At 42.0% G+C, this 21,178-nt stretch overlaps 1 protein-coding gene across 1 annotated transcript; it reads left to right on the top strand.

The window, feature by feature from the left end:
• Nucleotides 1-10,937: 10,937 nt before the first annotated feature.
• Nucleotides 10,938-19,232, top strand: LOC139582274 (galectin-3-like). Its single transcript, XM_071412286.1, has 5 exons — nt 10,938-10,943; nt 11,184-11,924; nt 12,043-12,131; nt 12,430-12,601; nt 19,074-19,232. The coding sequence occupies exons 1-5, from the start codon at nt 10,938-10,940 to the stop codon at nt 19,230-19,232; spliced, it is 1,167 nt and encodes a 388-aa protein (XP_071268387.1).
• Nucleotides 19,233-21,178: the final 1,946 nt, after the last annotated feature.

Below are 21,178 nucleotides of genomic sequence, written 5' to 3'. Positions count from 1 at the left end.
GCAGGTTGTTGGGCGGCCGGCCGTCACAAGACGCGAGATTTCATCTGGAGAGAGAGGGGAGAAAGAGGTCAAAGCACAGGGTAGGGCAGTGTGAGCAGAACCAGCGGTGTCGTTTGACTTAGCAAACGAGGATCGGATGTCGTCGACCTTCTTTTCAAAATGGTTGACGAAGTCATCCGCAGAGAGGGAGGAGGGGGGAGGAGGGGGAGGAGGATTCAGGAGGGAGGAGAAGGTGGCAAAGAGCTTCCTAGGGTTAGAGGCAGATGCTTGGAATTTAGAGTGGTAGAAATTGGCTTTAGCAGCAGAGACAGAAGAGGAGAATGTAGAGAGGAGGGAGTGAAAGGATGCCAGGTCCGCAGGGAGGCGAGTTTTCCTCCATTTCCGCTCGGCTGCCCGGAGCCCTGTTCTGTGAGCTCGCAATGAGTCGTCGAGCCACGGAGCAGGAGGGGAGGACCGAGCCGGCCTGGAGGATAGGGGACATAGAGAACATATGACAGGATTTAGCGCCCTCCAGGGGTAGTCTTAAGAATCTAACCAGGTTGGTTAACTTTCATCACTATGAATAAGTAGTAAGTGTGCATGTTGGGATTGTGTGTTGGTTGTGTTGTTGTTACCATGGACATATGTTACGTTCCCCAGTTTCTGTGTTGTAGTTTGTATTTGAGTGTGTGTGTTTCAGGAGATGGCTTCCTGAAATTCTCCCCAAGCAGCTGATTGGTCGGCCCCAATTGATGATTGGAGAGCTGACCCCGCCCCTCGTCAAGACGCAGCTGTCTCCAATTACCTATGCCTTCTGAAGCTATAAAAACCAGTGTTCTGTTCAGAAGAGAGAGATCATTGGCAGGCTGAGATCATTGGCAGGCTGAGATCATTGGCAGGCTGAGATCATTGGCAGGCTGAGGAGATTTCAGAAATATTGATTGTGATATAGATCATTGCTGAGAAAGGAGGTTGATGGCTGAGGGATATAGCATGTTGGTCGTTAGTATGTACTATGTTAGTTGTTGTTGGTAGCAGCTTTGGTATGTTCTGTGTTTGTTGCTTTGTCAGAGCTTCTTTAATGGCTTGAGTTAGTTTTTTCTCAGTTTTGTTGTGAAGTGGATTGTTTAATATTCTGTTTCATTTGTTCCCAGGGGGGAAGGGGAAGGCACCTAGGGAGTGCTTAGGCAAGAGGCCTGCGGGCATACATATACCCGTAGTATATTCACTGTCTAGGCACACTAGGTAAGACCTGGGCGGACCACCCCCTGTATTTTTGTTAGTGCACCAGGTGGTGCTAAGTTAGGTAAGTAGTGGGTAGGCAGGTTAGGTAGGAGAGGGGGGGCTTTGACATTTACTTTCTTTGCTTTGGTTCTGTCCAGCCCCTTTTCCCCATATTACCGTGTAAAGGAATAAAGTCCTAGTAAACGGTCAATTCTGCCTTTTGTCGTCCTTTCTCACACCTACAGTCCCATACCTCTTTCACTTCACGGAGAGTTGAGTTGTAGCAGGGTGTTGCGTTCCCTCTTCATAGAGGCATGCGTAACGACATAGTAGAGAGTTACCATGACCTTCCCCCTAAACACCATATAATTTACAAGAATTAGGATTTGGATTAGAGAAACACATTTTAGTCGACAGAGGTTAGGTGCAGGGGATATCCCAGATCTGTTTGTGCTGTCTTGCCAACTCCTATTGTCATTGTTTGGCGTGACAACATACGAGTGGCAAGACAGCACAAACAGATCTAGTACCAAGCTAGGTTTCCATATGTACAGGGGTTACAGCTAGAGGTCAGAGGTTATAGGTGCAAGGAGTTTCGATACCTACAGATAATCTAATCATGGATGGAGAGAAGATTGAAGATAAGTGTTTCCAATGACATCATCAACCAATTAGTAGACAATTAGTTGGCAATGTCTACTCATAATTGATTAAAATTACACAACGCACACCGATGATATCATTGACATTTGTTTTTACTACAAAAAATAGAAACGCACAATTTTTACATATTTGATGTTGGGGTGGTGCTGAAGATAATGAATATGTAGTTGAACATATTAAATTAACATTGTTTACATTTGAAATCAAATTGTCTTTGTCACATGTGCCGAATACAACAGGTGTAGACATTACCATGAAATGCTTACTTACAAGCCCTTAACCAACAATGCGTTTTTAAGAAAATGGAGTTAAGAAAATATTTACTAAATAAACTAAAGTAAAACATTTAAAGTAACATAATAAAACGACACTAATGAAGCTATATACAGGGGGTACCGGTACCGAGTCAATGTGTACAGGTTACAGAGGGTACCGGTACAGAGTCAATGTGTACAGGTTACAGAGGGTACCGGTACCAAGTCAATGTGTACAGGTTACAGAGGGTACCGGTACAGAGTCAATGTGTACAGGTTACAGGGGGTACCGGTACCGAGTCAATGTGTACAGGTTACAGGGGGTACCGGTACCGAGTCAATGTGTACAGGTTACAGGGGGTACCTGTACAGAGTCAATGTGTACAGGTTACAGGGGGTACCGGTACCGAGTCAATGTGTACAGGTTACAGAGGGTACCGGTACCGAGTCAATGTGTACAGGTTACAGAGGGTACCGGTACCGAGTCAATGTGTACAGGTTACAGAGGGTACCGGTACCGAGTCAATGTGTACAGGTTACAGAGGGTACCGGTACCGAGTCAATGTGTACAGGTTACAGGGGGTACCGGTACCGAGTCAATGTGTACAGGTTACAGCGGATACCGGTACCGAGTCAATGTGTACAGGTTACAGAGGGTACCGGTACCGAGTCAATGTGTACAGGTTACAGAGGGTACCGGTACCGAGTCAATGTGTACAGGTTACAGGGGGTACCGGTACCGAGTCAATGTGTACAGGTTACAGAGGGTACCGGTACAGAGTCAATGTGTACAGGTTACAGGGGGTACCGGTACCGAGTCAATGTGTACAGGTTACAGAGGGTACCGGTACCGAGTCAATATGTACAGGTTACAGGTGGTACCGGTACCGAGTCAATGTGTACAGGTTACAGCGGATACCGGTACCGAGTCAATGTGTACAGGTTACAGAGGGTACCGGTACCGAGTCAATGTGTACAGGTTACAGAGGGTACCGGTACAGAGTCAATGTGTACAGGTTACAGGGGGGCTCAATGCAAATAGCCCGGTTAGCCATTGGATTAGTAGTAGTCTTATGGCTTGGGGGTAGAAGCTGTTAAGGAGCTCCGGTACCACTTGCCATGCGGTAACAGTGAGAACAGTCTATGACTTAGGTGACTGTAGTCTTTGACACTTTTTTGGGGCCTTCCTCTGACACCGCCTAGTATATAGGTCCTGGATGGCAGGAAGCTTGGCGCCAGTGATGTACTGGGCTGTACGCACTACCCTCTGTAGCACCTTACGGACGAATGCCGAGCAGTTGCCATACCCGACCGTGATGCAACCGTTCAGGATGCTCTCGATGGTGCAGCTGTAGAACTTTTTGAGGCTCTGGGGACCCATGCCAAATCTCCTGAGGGGGAAAGGTGTTGTCGTGCTCTCTTCATGACTTTCTTGGTGAGTTTGGACCATGATAGTTTGTTGGTGATGTGGACACCAAGGAGTTTCAAACTCTCGACCCGCTCCACTACAGCCCCATTGATGTGAATGATGGCGTGTTCTGCCCTCCTTTTCCTGTAGTCCACGATCATCTCCTTTGTCTTCCTCACGTTGAGGGAAAGGTTGTTGTCCTGGCAGTGTGAGGTCTCTGACCTCCTCCCTATAGGCTGTCTCATTGTTGTCGCAGTCGTGGGTGAACAAGGAGTACAGGAGGGGACTAAGCACGCACCCCTGAGGGGCCCCCGTTTTGGGGGTCAGCCGGGCAGATGTGTTGTTACCTACCCTTATCACCTGGGGGCGACCCGTCAGGAAGTCCAGGATCCAGTTGCAGAGGGAGGTGTTTAGTCTCAGGGTCATTAGCTTAGTGATGAGCTTTGTGGCCACTATGGTGTTGAACGCTAAGCTGTAGTCAATAAAAAGCATTCTCACATAGGTGTTCCTTTTGTCCAGGTGGTAAAGGGCAGTGCGGAGTGCGATTGAGTTGCGGCATTTGTGGATCTGTTGGGGCGGTATGCGAATTGGAGTGGGTGTAGGGTTTCCGGGATGATGGTGTTGATTTGAGCAATGACCGGCCTTTTAAGCACTTCGTGGCTACCGACGTGAGTGCTACAGGGCTGTAGTCATTTAGGCAGGTTACCTTCACTTTCTTGGGCACAGGGAGAGCTATTGATTTCAGCTAATGATTCATTCAGTTATTAAAATAAACAATCTCCAGGAATAGCTTTACTGCTTGTTGGGAGGGTTAGGCTACACTTTACTCTAATGCTCTGTCATAAAGGCTACATAACACTGTCTTAACACTGTTATACCACTGTCATAACACTGTCATAGCAGATGGGGAAACTTTGACTTTGAGAGATGGATTAACCTTTCACGAGCCTCTACCCCGGGTCCGGGATCACCCCCCACCCCCCCCACACACTGATTAGCATAGCTAGCATAGCTTCACAAGTAGATAGTAGCATCTAAATATCATTAAATCACAAGTCCAAGACACCAGATGAAAGATACAGATCTTGTGAATAAAGCCACCATTTCAGATTTTTAAAATGTTTTACAGGGAAGACAAAATATGTAAATCTATTAGCTAAACACGTTAGCAAAATACACCACTATTCTAACTCCATCAGTTTCTTACTCCTTCAGGTGCTATCACCAATTCGGCTCAACTAAGATATTGATAGCCAATAACCTATAAAAAAAACCATCAGATGACAGTCTGATAACATATTCATGGTATAGGATAGTTTTTGTTAGAAAAAAGTGCATATTTCAGGTAGAAATCACAGTTTACAATTGCACCGACCATCACAAATCGACTAGAATTACTAGATAGAGCAACGTGTATGACCAATTTACTCATCATAAAACATTTCATAAAAATAGACAAAGCATAGCAATGGAAAGACCCAGTTCTTGTGATTTCAGACCATATTTCAGATTTTCTAAGCGTTTTTCAGCGAAAACACAATAAATCGATAAGTTAGCATACCACATGTGCAAACGTTACCAGAGCATCGATTCCAGCCAAAGAGCGCTATAACGTAATCACCGCCAAAATATATTAATTTTTTCACTAACCTTCTCAGAATTCTTCCGATGACACTCCTGTAACATCATTTTACAACATACATATACAGTTTGTTCGAAAAGGTGCATATTTAGCCATACAAAACCGTAGTTATACAATGGAAATAGTCACAACTCAAGCCTCAAAATGAGGAACGTCAGCTTTCAGAGTGATCTAGTTTAATCGAAAGCTAATCATATACTTGACTAAAAAATACAGGGTTGACAGGAATCGAAAGACAAATTAGTTCTTAATGCAACCGCTGATTTACATTTTTTAAATTATCCTTACTTTTCAATACAGGGTTCGCCAAGTGAAGCTATACCAAACAAAATGGCGAAATATGCGTTTAAAATATTTCGACAGAAAAACGATTTATCATATTAAATATTGCTTACTTTGAGCTGATCTTCCATCAGATTCTTGGGCAATGTATCCTTTCTATGTTATAAACGTCTTTTGGTCGATAGATGTCCTCTGTCCTTCGAAATGTCCACCACCAACGACCGACACCCCGAAACGTTTCCAAAGCTAAAAAGTGCACGACAAATAAATTCCTCAGAATCGCACTAAACGGATATAAATTGCTATAAAACGGTTCAAATTAACTACATTATGATGTTTTTAACAACTATAACGACTGAAAACATGACCGGAGAACTATAACTAGTTACATAACGATTTGGAATGAGGCAGGTCCGAAGTCCATCTTGCTTGTGGCGCGCGGAGAGAGAGAGAGGTCATCCCACGTTTTGTGGTTTTATAATGGCTGGGATTGTGCAATAGACTCCATTCAAAACGTGATGACGTACAGACACCCAGAGGAAGACGTAGGCAGTGTCGGTTTCTTCATAGCATTCACTGTCGCCTTAAAAACAGACTCCAGATCAGGGGTAAAAATTTCTGAAATCTGACCCCTGTCATGAAAAGTGCTGTAGATATTGTTCTGTACCACTCAGAGACAAAATTCCAACTTCTATAGAAACTAGAAGGTGTTTTCTATCCAATAATAACAATAATATGCATATTGTACGATCAAGAATTTAGCACGAGGCAGTTTAATTTGGAGACCCAAATATGCTAATGCGGAACAGCACCCCCTATAGTTGCAAGAAGTGTTAACAGAGTTGATGATGTTTATCACCGTTACCGGGTGAACTGTTAGACTGGCCCCTCTTATGGTGTGTTACAGACTCAATGTTGTGAGACAGACTTTCACCCTGACTGCAATGGGAACCAACCCCAGGTCTGACACAGCGAAGGTATCTGTCTGTTGTAATAACATTACTGTCCCGGCACAGAGACCATGTCAAGGAGGTAGTTATTGTCTGTGAGACACAGTCTCATGACTGGCTGCTGAGCAATGAAGTCAACCACGTTACCAACAGCAGCCCATCACACTGTGTTCGTTGTGTTTGGAAATGCCTGTAGACACATTTTGGGCTTGAGAGTTAGGCACCACCTGGTTACCCCTTCTCACTTGTAACACCCACACACGTACGCATGTGCATACACACACGTACACATACATGCACACACACACACACGTACGCACACACACACACACAACACAACCATACACAGACAAGATTCCCTGGTTTCTATGGCAACATTTAAATATTGTGTTTGTCTCACTGTTCTCTCCTCCTCTTCCATCTCTCTCTCTCCCTCTTCCATCTCTCCCTCTTCCATCTCTCTCTCCCATCTCTCTCTCATCTCCCTCTCTCCTTGTCCCATCTCTCTCCCTTCCTGTCCCATCTCTCTCTCTCCCTGTCCCATCTCTCTCTCTCCCTGTCCCATCTCTCTCTCTCCTCTCTCCCATCTCTCTCTCCCTGTCCCATCTCTCTCTCCCTGTCCCATCTCTCTCTCTCCCTCTTCCATCTCTCTCTCTCTCTCCCATCTCTCTCTCATCTCTCTCTCTCCCTGTCCCATCTCTCTCCCTTCCTGTCCCATCTCTCTCTCTCTCCCTGTCCCATCTCTCTCTCTCCCTGTCCCATCTCTCTCTCCCTCTCCCATCTCTCCTCTCTCTCTTTCTCTCCCTCTCTCTTTCTCTCTCTCTCCTCTCTCTCCCTCTCCCATCTCTCCCTCCCTCTCTCCCATTTCTCTCTCTCTCTTTCTCTCTCTTTCTCTCCCATCTCTCTCTCTCTCTCTTCCATCTCTCTCCCATCTCTCTCTTTCTCTCTCTCTCTCGCTCTCTCTCTCTCTCCCATCTCTCTCTCTCTCTCTTCCATCTCTCCCTCTTTCTCTCTCTCTCTCTCTATCTCTCTTTCAAGCTCTCTCTCTCGAAAATAAAACTGTTATTGCATTCCAGGAACACCCATGACAGTTTCAGAGCAGAAACACCAGGGAAGATATGTTTTTTTTTTATATTATAGGGACAATGCTATATAATCCTCCCTTAGATGTTGCAAACTTCCATAATTTGTTCAAGTATGTCCAAGTCAATTTATGAACCAACCAACAGTTCAACAATACTACATCAGTCTGCTGGCCTACAACAGTATTTTGCTAAAGTATATTTTCACAACCTGTCACCAGTCTTTCATCCTACATCCGATTGATGGATTTTCATTTAAGACGGAACATTTATATATGTTGATGTACTCTTATTAAGAAAGAAGAACATTGTTTGATAAGGGAAATGTTGTGACAGGGAGTTTTTCCCCTGGGTGTGGTTTTCCCAGTAGAGGAAAGTTGGGAATAAAGGAGTGGCCAAATAAATAAGGGAATGTATAAAGGAGTACATAAAGGAGTGTGTGTGAGTTCCTACTGTAGCTATCTAGCTGTCACCTCAACAACACAACAACAACCGGTAATGTAACGATTTATTCATTTATATATCTCTCATTTATCCAGGTTAGTCCCTGAGATCCAGAAAATCTGTATTGTCCCATTGGTGAGTTCGACTTCTCTTTGACAAGGGAGCTTTTACCTTATTTTATTGTTTTACTTTACTGTGTGTTGCAATTTTAAATGCACTTTAAAAAAGTTCAATTTGATCTATCTAGCTCCAACTGTCTGGTATCATAGTTGATGAAACATAGAATATTCAAATACAATTTTGGCTGATCTCTGTCATAGGCTTGCTGCTTCCCCCTCCAAAAGCTGGTACTTACTCTGCTCTACAGCAGGGCCAATTTAGTCCTGGGCTAAGGTTGGTGTTATGCACTTTAGAGTGTGAAAGTATAAAATGTTTCTTAGCTATGCTGCAGTCTAAAAGAGGTAATTTGGCAAACCAACATTTTGCAGTGTGAAAAGCCCTGGCTTATAGAGTGTATCTTCCACTAACCTACATTTTGGCTGAATAGGATAATTCATTGTACGATGATCCACCTACATTTTATATGAGACAGATTTGACATGTTCTGCATATTGCTGGTCTATGGGATGTTCAAAAGTAGGCCACTTACTGAGGGAAAGCTAGATTCAATCCGATCACCACTTTTCGGTGGTCATGGCTAGAAGGGATGCAGCTAATGTCAAAGATGTCAAAAGTAGCATGTTTGAGTCACGTTGGGGAGAATTTTACAATCTTAGTTAACCCTAATTATTTTCCTAACCTTAACCTAATTCTCCTAATTTGCAACGTTAATTATCGTAACCTGGCATGTAAATTCTCCTAACCTGCTACGAAAAGTTGGTTGGTATGGCAACTGCTTGGCATTGGACCACAACGAGGAGCTACAGAACCTACAGAGGGTACATCACTGGGGCCGAGCTCCCTGGCATCCAGGACCGGTAGCCTGGTGGGTAGATGCGTTGGCCCAGTAACCGAATGGTTGGTGGATTGAATCCCCGAGCTGACAAGGAAAACAATCTGTTGTGGCGTTCTGTCCCTGAACAAGGCAGTTAATCCATTGTTCCCCGGGCGCTGATGACGTAGCTGTCGATTATCGCAGCCCCCGCACCTCTCTGATTCAGAGGGGTTGGGTTAAACGTGGAAGACACATTACAGTTGAATGCATTCAGTTGTACAACTGACTAGGTATCCCCCTTTCCCTCTATACCAGGCAGTGTCAGAGGAAGGCCCTACAAATAGTCAAATACTCCAGCCACCCAAGTCATAGACTGTTCTCTCTGCTGGCTGCAATGCTACCTCACGACAAGCGGTACCGATGCACCATGTCTGGAACCAACAGGACCCTGAACAGCTTCTACCCCCAAACCATAAGACTGCTAAATAGTTGACCATATAGCTACCCGGACTATCTGCATTGACCCTTTTTGCACTCACTTTTTTTGACTCATCACACACTGTATGTTTCTGCTGCTGTTTACTCTCTGTCACTTTATTCATAGTTCTCCCTATATAGCCTACATCTCTGCCTCAATTACCCCTGCACATGGACTTGGTACTGGTATTCGTGGTATATAGCCAAGTTATCGTTGCTCATTGTGCCTGCTTTTATTATTACCTGTTTTACTTTTCTATTACGTCTATATTTTCTTTCTCTCTGCATAGTTGAGATGGGCCTGTAAGTAAGCATTTCACTGTTAGTCCACACTTGTTTACAAAGCATGTGACAAATAAAATTTGATTTGATTTGAAAGTCACTTCTGCCATTAGCTGCATCCCAAACCCCTTTTGGGCTATGCACCTTTTGAAGGTTCTGTCTAGAAGGGATACAGCTTTTGTCAGAACTGACTTTTCTTAGCAGGTTTTAGGAGAACTTACGCAGCAGGTTGGAAGAATTAACATAGCAGGTTACTAGAATTAAATGAAGGTCAGGAAAATGGTTAGGTTTAGGGTTAGCTAAAATGCACACAAAAAACGTTGACAATGGTTGTTTAAGATGGCGCCGACAGATATGGCAGCTCTGCTTCTAGTTCCTAAGCAACTTTGCAGTATTTTCTTTACAAGCATTTCGCACACCCGCAATAACATCAGCTAAATATGTGTATGTGACCAATAACATTTGATTTGACGTTAAATTGGACAAAAGCTGTATCCCATCTAGACATCAACCCCCTTTTGAAGGCAATATTTCAGTGTTCGCGGATTCTGCAATCGAAAATTAGCTTTTAAATGTCAATCACACAATGCAAATCTACCGCAGACCGGACTTAATCTAGGCCTAAGAACTCTTAGACATTATGGCTTGAATATTCCATTCTGAATGACAAAGAAAGAAATATGCAGAGCAAATGTATTACACCGAATTGTTGCTTTTAATAGTGGGTACTTAGAACATGTATGGTTAGGAGGCACATTGCAGAGTCATCATGTATTGTCTATAAAGACCATGCACAACATATAGGCTATACAGACTGAGGGCAGGTAATCAGGTAATGATGTTATTGGTGAGTAGCTATCTGTACAATCTGCTGTGCTAAGAGAAGACAGTCACACTTGTGTGACTGTGGCAGAATGATTACAGACAACAGATTCACAGTTCCATACACATTCCTTACGAAGGGCTTTATTATGCATTATGTTCCATATGACATGGCCTTCTACCGTCATACTCTGTGTATGAGTACTGAGTAGTGTGGGACTTGGTCTATAATAATCAAGGGAGTGAGCCGATTTTAATTGGCTGAGGTAATTCACTGTTCAGCTGTCCCTCTCTAATGTCCCTCAGTATCAGCTGGTATAATCAGGGATGAAACTGGAGCAAACAAGTTCCTAAAGTGAAAATCTTCTTAACCTGTGATCCAACAGTGGTGAGTTGCTATAGTGATTTGTGTTTTGTTAGGGGTTCTAATGCTTCCGTTTCTGATGAAGATGAAAAAGCGTAGTGATGCTGTTCTCTCTTTACTTACAGATACAATGGAAGTAAGTACCTCCCCTCCTTCAACCTCTACACTGACAACTAGCAACTGAGAACTCAATGACAGGAACTTGCTCAGTAGTCTTGAAGTATTGTGTGGAAATTGTCTCTGTATGTGTCTCATTCTGTGTTATTTGTCTGTGTCTGTGTGTATGGGAGTGTGTGCAAACGTGTCGGTGCCAGTGTGCATGTATGAATGTGTGTATCTTTGACTGTATGTGTGTGTACTTATTTTGTCCCCCCAGCTCTCTGATGCTCTGTGTGGCTGTCCGTCCTCTGGTTCTACCCCCCAGGGAAGCAACAGTATCTGGCCCAGTCAACAGCAACCAGGGGGTCCTGTCTGGCCGACACAGCCCAGCCAACAGCCCACCCAACCCCAGTCCCCATCCTGCTGGCCTGAGCAGCCCAGCATCCCCTGCTGGCCTGGTCCTCAATCATCCCAACCAGCCCCAGCTCAACCTCAGCCCATGTCTTGCTTTCCTGGGCACCCGAACACCCCCTGCTGGCCTGGGCAACAGCCATCCCAACAAGCCCCAGGTCCGGCCCAAAACTGGCCTGGGCCACAGCCATCACAGCCATCCCCAGCTCCAGCCCAAAACTGGAACTGGCCTGGTCCTCAACCATTCAAACCATCCCCAGCTCCAGCCCAAAACTGGCCTGGTACTCAACCACAACATACCCAACCAGCCCCAACCCATCCCTGCCAGCCATGCTGGCCTGGACCCCAGCCCCAGCCTCCCCAATTACAGCCCCAGCCTGCACCCCAGCCTTATCAACCTCCAGCCCCAATTCAAGCCCAGGCCCAGGGCCCCAGCCAGCCCAGTACCCCAGGGTGGCCAGTCCCAGGCTTTAACCCAGGCGTTAACCCAGGGTCTGGATGGCCATTCGGCCCTGGTCAGGACCCAGGTGGACAGTCTAGTTGGCCTGATCAGGACCCAGGTGGCTTCACACCTGCTACACAGTGGAATCCGACACCAACTGGACAGGTGAGAGAAAGGGAGGGAAGGAGCGTCAGTGGATGGAGGAAAGGAATTGTCATAATCATTGTGTTTATGTGAAGATAGTGCCATATACTAAATGTCTGTGTGTTGTGTTGGTGTATAGAATGTGCCCTACAACCTGAACCTACAAAGAGGCCTCTACGACAAGATGATGCTCACCATCATGGGCCAGATCAAACCAAAGGCTAAGCAGTGAGTTCATCAACCACCATAGTCTACTAGGGTCTTTATTGTCTACTGGGATGAATACGATCCCTGAGATACCCAGTGGAAGCATTGGATGTACAGTACACATTACCAGTATGTTATTTGAATACAACTGATGTAATAAGTCATTTTACTATATTGAATATCAGCTGCTTTCAATACATCACGATCCTGGAAGACTGGGCCTATTAACCTGATGACTGTAGTTTTTCACTATCTAATGTCTTGACCTGTGTTTTTATCAATATGATCAATTACACTGTTTTTATCCTAACTTGTGTAGGTTCACGGTGAACTTCCTGCGAGGTAATGACATCGCCTTCCACCTCAACACTCGGTTCAATGAGGGGGGCAAGCAGGCAGTGGTGAGGAACCACAAGGTGGGAGAGCATTGGGGGAAGGAGGAGAGGCACACACAGGGAGGCTTCCACTTCATGGCCGGACAGTCCTTCGAGGTCAGTGGGAAAAATCTTTATAGCAGTGCAACTCTAACCTATACTGTACTGACTAATAACTCTAACCTATACTGTACTGATAAACAACTCTATCCAATACTGTACTGACTAACAACCTATACTGTACTGACTAATAACTCTAACCTATACTGTACTGACTAACAACCTATACTGTACTGACTAACAACCTATACTGTACTGACTAACAACTCTAACCTATACTGTACTGACTAACAACCTATACTGTACTGACAAACAACTCTAACCTATACTGTATTGACTAACAACTCTAACCTATACTGTACTGACTAACAACCTATACTGTACTGACTAATAACTCTAACCTATACTGTACTGACTAACAACTCTAACCTATACTGTACTGACTAACAACCTATACTGTACTGACTAACATCTCTAACCTATACTGTACTGACTAACATCTCTAACCTATACTGTACTGACTAACAACTCTAACCTATACTGTACTGACTAACAACCTATACTGTACTAACTAACAACTCTAACCTATACTGTACTGACTAACAACCTATACTGTACTGACTAGCAACTCTAACCTATACTGTACTGACTAACAACTCTAACCTATACTGTACTGACTAACAACCTATACTGTACTGACTAACAACTCTAACCTATACTGTACTGACTAACAACTCTAACCTATACTGTACTGACTAGCATCTCTAACCTATACTGTACTGACTAACAACTCTAACCTATACTGTACTGACTAGCAACCTATACTGTACTGACTAGCAACCTATACTGTACTGACTAACAACTCTAACCTATACTGTACTGACTAACAACTCTAACCTATACTGTACTGACTAACAACCTATACTGTACTGACTAACAACTCTAACCTATACTGTACTGACTAACAACTCTAACCTATACTGTACTGACTAACAACCTATACTGTACTGACTAACAACCTATACTGTACTGACTAACAACTCTAACCTATACTGTACTGACTAACAACCTATACTGTACTGACAAACAACTCTAACCTATACTGTATTGACTAACAACTCTAACCTATACTGTACTGACTAACAACCTATACTGTACTGACTAACAACTCTAACCTATACTGTACTGACTAACAACTCTAACCTATACTGTACTGACTAACAACCTATACTGTACTGACTAACATCTCTAACCTATACTGTACTGACTAACATCTCTAACCTATACTGTACTGACTAACAACTCTAACCTATACTGTACTGACTAACAACCTATACTGTACTAACTAACAAATCTAACCTATACTGTACTGACTAACAACCTATACTGTACTGACTAGCAACTCTAACCTATACTGTACTGACTAACAACTCTAACCTATACTGTACTGACTAACAACCTATACTGTACTGACTAACAACTCTAACCTATACTGTACTGACTAACAACTCTAACCTAGACTGTACTGACTAGCAACTCTAACCTATACTGTACTGACTAACATCTCTAACCTATACTGTACTGACTAACAACTCTAACCTATACTGTACTGACTAACAACCTATACTGTACTAACTAACAACTCTAACCTATACTGTACTGACTAACAACCTATACTGTACTGACTAGCAACTCTAACCTATACTGTACTGACTAACAACTCTAACCTATACTGTACTGACTAACAACCTATACTGTACTGACTAACAACTCTAACCTATACTGTACTGACTAACAACTCTAACCTATACTGTACTGACTAGCATCTCTAACCTATACTGTACTGACTAACAACTCTAACCTATACTGTACTGACTAGCAACCTATACTGTACTGACTAGCAACCTATACTGTACTGACTAACAACTCTAACCTATACTGTACTGACTAACAACTCTAACCTATACTGTACTGACTAACAACCTATACTGTACTGACTAACAACTCTAACCTATACTGTACTGACTAACAACTCTAACCTATACTGTACTGACTAACAACCTATACTGTACTGACTAACAACCTATACTGTACTGACTAACAACTCTAACCTATACTGTACTGACTAACAACCTATACTGTACTGACAAACAACTCTAACCTATACTGTATTGACTAACAACTCTAACCTATACTGTACTGACTAACAACCTATACTGTACTGACTAACAACTCTAACCTATACTGTACTGACTAACAACTCTAACCTATACTGTACTGACTAACAACCTATACTGTACTGACTAACATCTCTAACCTATACTGTACTGACTAACATCTCTAACCTATACTGTACTGACTAACAACTCTAACCTATACTGTACTGACTAACAACCTATACTGTACTAACTAACAAATCTAACCTATACTGTACTGACTAACAACCTATACTGTACTGACTAGCAACTCTAACCTATACTGTACTGACTAACAACTCTAACCTATACTGTACTGACTAACAACCTATACTGTACTGACTAACAACTCTAACCTATACTGTACTGACTAACAACTCTAACCTAGACTGTACTGACTAGCAACTCTAACCTATACTGTACTGACTAACAACTCTAACCTATACTGTACTGACTAGCAACCTATACTGTACTGACTAGCAACCTATACTGTACTGACTAACAACTCTAACCTATACTGTACTGACTAACAACTCTAACCTATACTGTACTGACTAACAACCTATACTGTACTGACTAACAACTCTAACCTATACTGTACTGACTAACAACTCTAACCTATACTGTACTGACTAGCAACTCTAACCTATACTGTACTGACTAGCAACTCTAACCTATACTGTACTGACTAACAACTCTAACCTATACTGTACTGACTAACAACTCTAACCTATACTGTACTGACTAGCAACTCTAACCTATACTGTACTGACTAACAACCTATACTGTACTGACTAACAACTCTAACCTATACTGTACTGACTAGCAACCTATACTGTACTGACTAGCAACCTATACTGTATTGACTAACAACTCTAACCTATACTGTACTGACTAACAACTCTAACCTATACTGTATTGACTAACAACCTTTACTGTACTGACTAACAACCTATACTGTACTGACTAACAACTCTAACCTATACTGTACTGACTAACAACTCTAACCTATACTGTACTGACTAACAACTCTAACCTATACTGTACTGACTAGCAACTCTAACCTATACTGTACTGACTAGCAACTCTAACCTATACTGTACTGACTAGCAACTCTAACCTATACTGTACTGACTAGCAAATCATCTAACCTATGCTGTACTGACTAACAACTCTAACCTAACTGTACTGATTAGCAACTCTAACCTATATTGTATTGACTAACAACTCTAACCTATACTGTACTGACTAACAACCTATACTGTACTGACTAGCAACTCTAACCTATATTTTACTGACTAACAACCTATACTGTACTGACTAACAACTCTAACCTATACTGTACTGACTAACATCTCTAACCTATACTGTACTGACTAACAACTCTAACCTATACTGTACTGACTAACAACCTATACTGTACTGACTAGCAACTCTAACCTATACTGTACTGACTAACAACTCTAACCTATACTGCACTGACTAACAACCTATACTGTACTGATTAACAACTCTAACCTATACTGTACTGACTAGCAACTCTAACCTATACTGTACTGACTAACAACTCTAACCTATACTGTACTGACTAACAACTCTAACCTATACTGTACTGACTAACAACCTATACTGTACTGACTAACAACTCTAACCTATTCTGTACTGACTAACAACTCTAACCTATACTGTACTGACTAACAACTCTAACCTATACTGTACTGACTAACAACTCTAACCTATACTGTACTGACTAACAACTCTAACCTATTCTGTACTGACTAACAACTCTAACCTATACTGTACTGACTAACAACTCTAACCTATACTGTACTGACTAACAACTCTAACCTATACTGTACTGACTAACAACTCTAACCTATTCTGTACTGACTAACAACTCTAACCTATACTGTACTGCCTAACAACTCTAACCTATACTGTACTGACTAACAACTCTAACCTATACTGTACTGACTAACAACTCTAACCTATACTGTACTGACTAACAACTCTAACCTATACTGTACTGACTAACAACTCTAACCTATACTGTACTGACTAGCAACTCTAACCTATACTGTATTGACTAACAACTCTAACCTATACTGTACTGACTAACAACCTATACTGTACTGATTAACAACTCTAACCTATACTGTACTGACTAACAACTCTAACCTATACTGTACTGACTAACAACCTATAATGTACTGACTAACAACTCTAACCTATTCTGTACTGACTAACAACTCTAACCTATACTGTACTGACTAACAACTCTAACCTATACTGTACTGACTAACAACTCTAACCTATACTGTACTGACTAACAACTCTAACCTATTCTGTACTGACTAACAACTCTAACCTATACTGTACTGACTAACAACTCTAACCTATACTGTACTGACTAACAACTCTAACCTATACTGTACTGACTAACAACTCTAACCTATACTGTACTGACTAACAACTCTAACCTATACTGTACTGACTAGCAACTCTAACCTATACTGTATTGACTAACAACTCTAACCTATACTGTACTGACTAACAACCTATACTGTACTGACTAACAACTCTAACCTATACTGTACTGACTAACAACTCTAACCTATACTGTACTGACTATCAACTCTAACCTATACTGTACTGACTAGCAACTCTAACCTATACTGTACTGACTAGCAACTCTAACCTATACTGTACTGATTAGCAACTCTAACCTATACTGTATTGACTAACAACTCTAACCTATACTGTACTGACTAACAACCTATACTGTACTGACTAACAACCTATACTGTACTGACTAACAACTCTAACCTATACTGTACTGACTAGCAACTCTAACCTATACTGTACTGATTAACAACTCTAACCTATACTGTACTGACTAACAACTCTAACCTATACTGTACTGACTAACAACTCTAACCTATACTGTACTGACTAACAACTCTAACCTATACTGTACTGATTAACAACTCTAACCTATACTGTATTGACTAACAACCTATACTGTACTGACTAGCAACTCTAACCTATACTGTTCTGACTAACAACTCTAACCTATACTGTACTGACTAACAACTCTAACCTATACTGTACTGACTAACAACCTATACTGTACTGATTACCAACTCTAACCTATACTGTACTGATTAACAACTCTAACCTATACTGAACTGACTAACAACCTATACTGTACTGACTAACAACCTATACTGTACTGACTAACATCTCTAACCTATACTGTACTGATTAACAACTCTAACCTATACTGTATTGACTAACAACCTTTACTGTACTGACTAACAACCTATACTGTACTGACTAACAACTCTAACCTATACTGTACTGATTAACAACTCTAACCTATACTGTATTGACTAACAACCTATACTTTACTGACTAACAACTCTAACCTATACTGTACTGACTAACAACCTATACTGTACTGACTAACAACTCTAACCTATACTGTACTGATTAACAACTCTAACCTATACTGTATTGACTAACAACCTATACTGTACTGACTAACAACTCTAACCTATACTGTACTGACTAACAACCTATACTGTACTGACTAACAACTCTAACCTATACTGTACTGATTAACAACTCTAACCTATACTGACTAACAACCTATACTGTACTGACTAACAACTCTAACCTATACTGTACTGACTAACAACCTATACTGTACTGACTAACAACTCTAACCTATACTGTACTGACTAACAACCTATACTGTACTGACTAACAACTCTAACCTATACTGTACTGACTAACAACTCTAACCTATACTGTACTGATTAACAACTCTAACCTATACTGTATTGACTAACAACCTATACTGTACTGACTAACAACTCTAACCTATACTGTACTGACTAACAACCTATACTGTACTGACTAACAACTCTAACCTATACTGTACTGACTAACAACTCTAACCTATACTGTACTGACTAACAACCTATACTGTACTGACTAACAACTTTAACCTATACTGTACTGACTAACAACTTATTATGTACTGACTAACAACTCTATTATTAATGTTACCAATGGCCAGTTGTCTTTTTCATTATCTCTACTAGTAATGGTGAATACAGGGATAAAGTAGTTGAAGTGGGTTATAGATCAGCACTGTCGGATATCCTCTACATCAAGCATTTGTATTTTTCTGATGAAAGCTTTTGCTGAGTCCATGTACAGTTGAGTGTCCAAGAGGTGGTCAGATGTAGCTTTCACAGACCTTTATCTAACCAGGTTATTTTGCAAAGACAATCTGGCCACCAGTGTTTGTCTGTCCTGTGTTTCAGATTAAGATTTTGGTTACGTCCGGCGAGTTTAAGGTGGCTGTGAACGGAACTCAGCTGTTTCAGTTTAAACACCGCATCAGAGAACTCAACCAGATCGATCGCATCAATATCCTCCATGATGTCATCCTCACCTCTGTCAACGTAGACACGATACCATGACAACCATACACATGACATCCCTATATTATACAACACTGAGCATAGGCTACATGCATAACATGGTATCAATCTGCAGTTAAAGTCTTTGCAACTTTTTTATGATGATGGTGATAATGGTGATGATGATTATGATAGTGACGAGCTGCAAACATAATACTGCATTAATGCCCACTAACTCCACAAAAAAAACAATCCTTTTGCAAATGTGTGTAATTTACAAGGTATGAAGGACTAAGAACTAAGCAATGCCATTTCATTTAAATGTGTATAATATTTTATATCTATTTTCTGTTGAACGTCTATGTAAATAAACATACTTTATGCTTATGATGCCTTTCTGACTCAAGGTATCAGTAGATACCGTGCAATACACTGATTCACTGAAGGTCTCCATATGAGGGCATTCAGTGCCCTACAAGGGTAGTAAATAACAAAAATCGTATGAAATAAAATCATTAAATTGAATGAAGTTTTACATCTTTTATTGTATCAGACCTCAATATCAGCAATATCAAGACTGACTTGACCATCAGGATTCAATGCACACAACTAACATCCCATTACAATCAGAGGGCTAATATTAATACTATGCATACCAGCCTCTCTTGGCTAAGAGTTGAGGAGACTGATCGCGTCACTACTTGTTTTTATAAGAAACATTGTTTTGTAAATTCCTAATTGTTTGAGTAGCCAACTTACACACAGTACTGACACGCACACTTACTCCACCAGACATGCCACCACGGGTCTTCACAGTCCCCAGGTCCAGGACAAATTCAAGGAAATACAGTAGTATTATTCAGAGCCATGAGCGCACAGAACTCCCATCTTATATAGCGCAAGTGAACAGCAAACCTGGTTTCAAAAAACAAATAAAGCAACACCTCACGACACAACGCCTGACAGGTATGTGTAACTGGCACGCACGCACGCACACACACTAATGGCAGGTATGTGTAACTGGTAGATGCACACACACACCACATGTTAATGTTTTTACATTTATGTAAATTGTAGTCTTTTGTCTGTAATGTCTTTTTATTTATGTGTCAGACCTCAGTAAGACTAGCTGTTGCCATTTGCGTTGGCTAATAGGGATCCTAGTAAATCAAATCAGTAAAATCAGGAGAAATAGACATTCAGCATCCATTCTGAAACACAAGTAGAGTAAGGAAAATAGTACGATCAGTTGAGAAAAGTATCAGTACTCCATTGCACAAAAGTGTCAGTTAATGAAAAACTTTCTCCTCTATCACTGGAGGGGTTGGGGGAGCGGGGAGCTACGGGTGTGAGGGGGGAGTCATCGAGAAAGTACAAATACACTGGCTAGATAGAAGTACAATGACTTTACTGCTTACTGTCAATTAAACAGAATGTCAGTGCAACGAACGTAGTCGGGAGAAGGAGAAGAGGACCAAGGTGCAGCGTGGTAAGTATTCATAATACTTTTAATAAATACGAACACTTGAACAAAAACAACAAAACGACAAACGAACAGTTCTGCAAGGTGCAATACACAAAACAGAAAACAACTACCCACCAAGCACAGGTGGGAATGAGGATACCTAAGTATGGTTCTCAATCAGAGACAACGAAAGACAGCTGCCTCTGATTGAGAACCACACCAGGCCAAACACCTAGAAATACAAAACATAGAACAAAACATAGAATGCCCACCCCAACTCACGCCCTGACCAAACCAAAATAGAGACATAAAAAAGGAACTAAGGTCAGGGCGTGACAGTACCCCCCCCAAAGTTGCGGACTCCGGCCGCAAAACCTGAACCTATAGGGGAGGGTCTGGGTGGGCATTTCACCGCGGTGGCGGCTCTGATGCGGGACGTAGACCCCGCTCCACCTCTGGCTTGGCCCACTTAGGTGGCACCTCTAGAGCGGGGACCCTCGCCACCGACCCCGGACTGGGGACCCTAGCAGCGGGCCCCAGA

The sequence above is a fragment of the Salvelinus alpinus genome, chromosome 8 (assembly GCF_045679555.1).
Source record: "Salvelinus alpinus chromosome 8, SLU_Salpinus.1, whole genome shotgun sequence".
Classification (NCBI taxonomy): domain Eukaryota; kingdom Metazoa; phylum Chordata; class Actinopteri; order Salmoniformes; family Salmonidae; genus Salvelinus; species Salvelinus alpinus.
Note: the sequence above shows the minus strand (reverse complement) of the source record. Positions and strands in the feature narration are given on the sequence as shown.

What these genes read in the sequence shown, in the direction of transcription:
- LOC139582274 (XM_071412286.1), top strand. An exon ending in ATCCGACACCAACTGGACAG is followed by an intron (nt 11,925 to 12,042) that starts GTGAGAGAAAGG and finishes GTTGGTGTATAG; the next exon opens with AATGTGCCCTACAACCTGAA. An exon ending in ATCAAACCAAAGGCTAAGCA is followed by an intron (nt 12,132 to 12,429) that starts GTGAGTTCATCA and finishes TAACTTGTGTAG; the next exon opens with GTTCACGGTGAACTTCCTGC.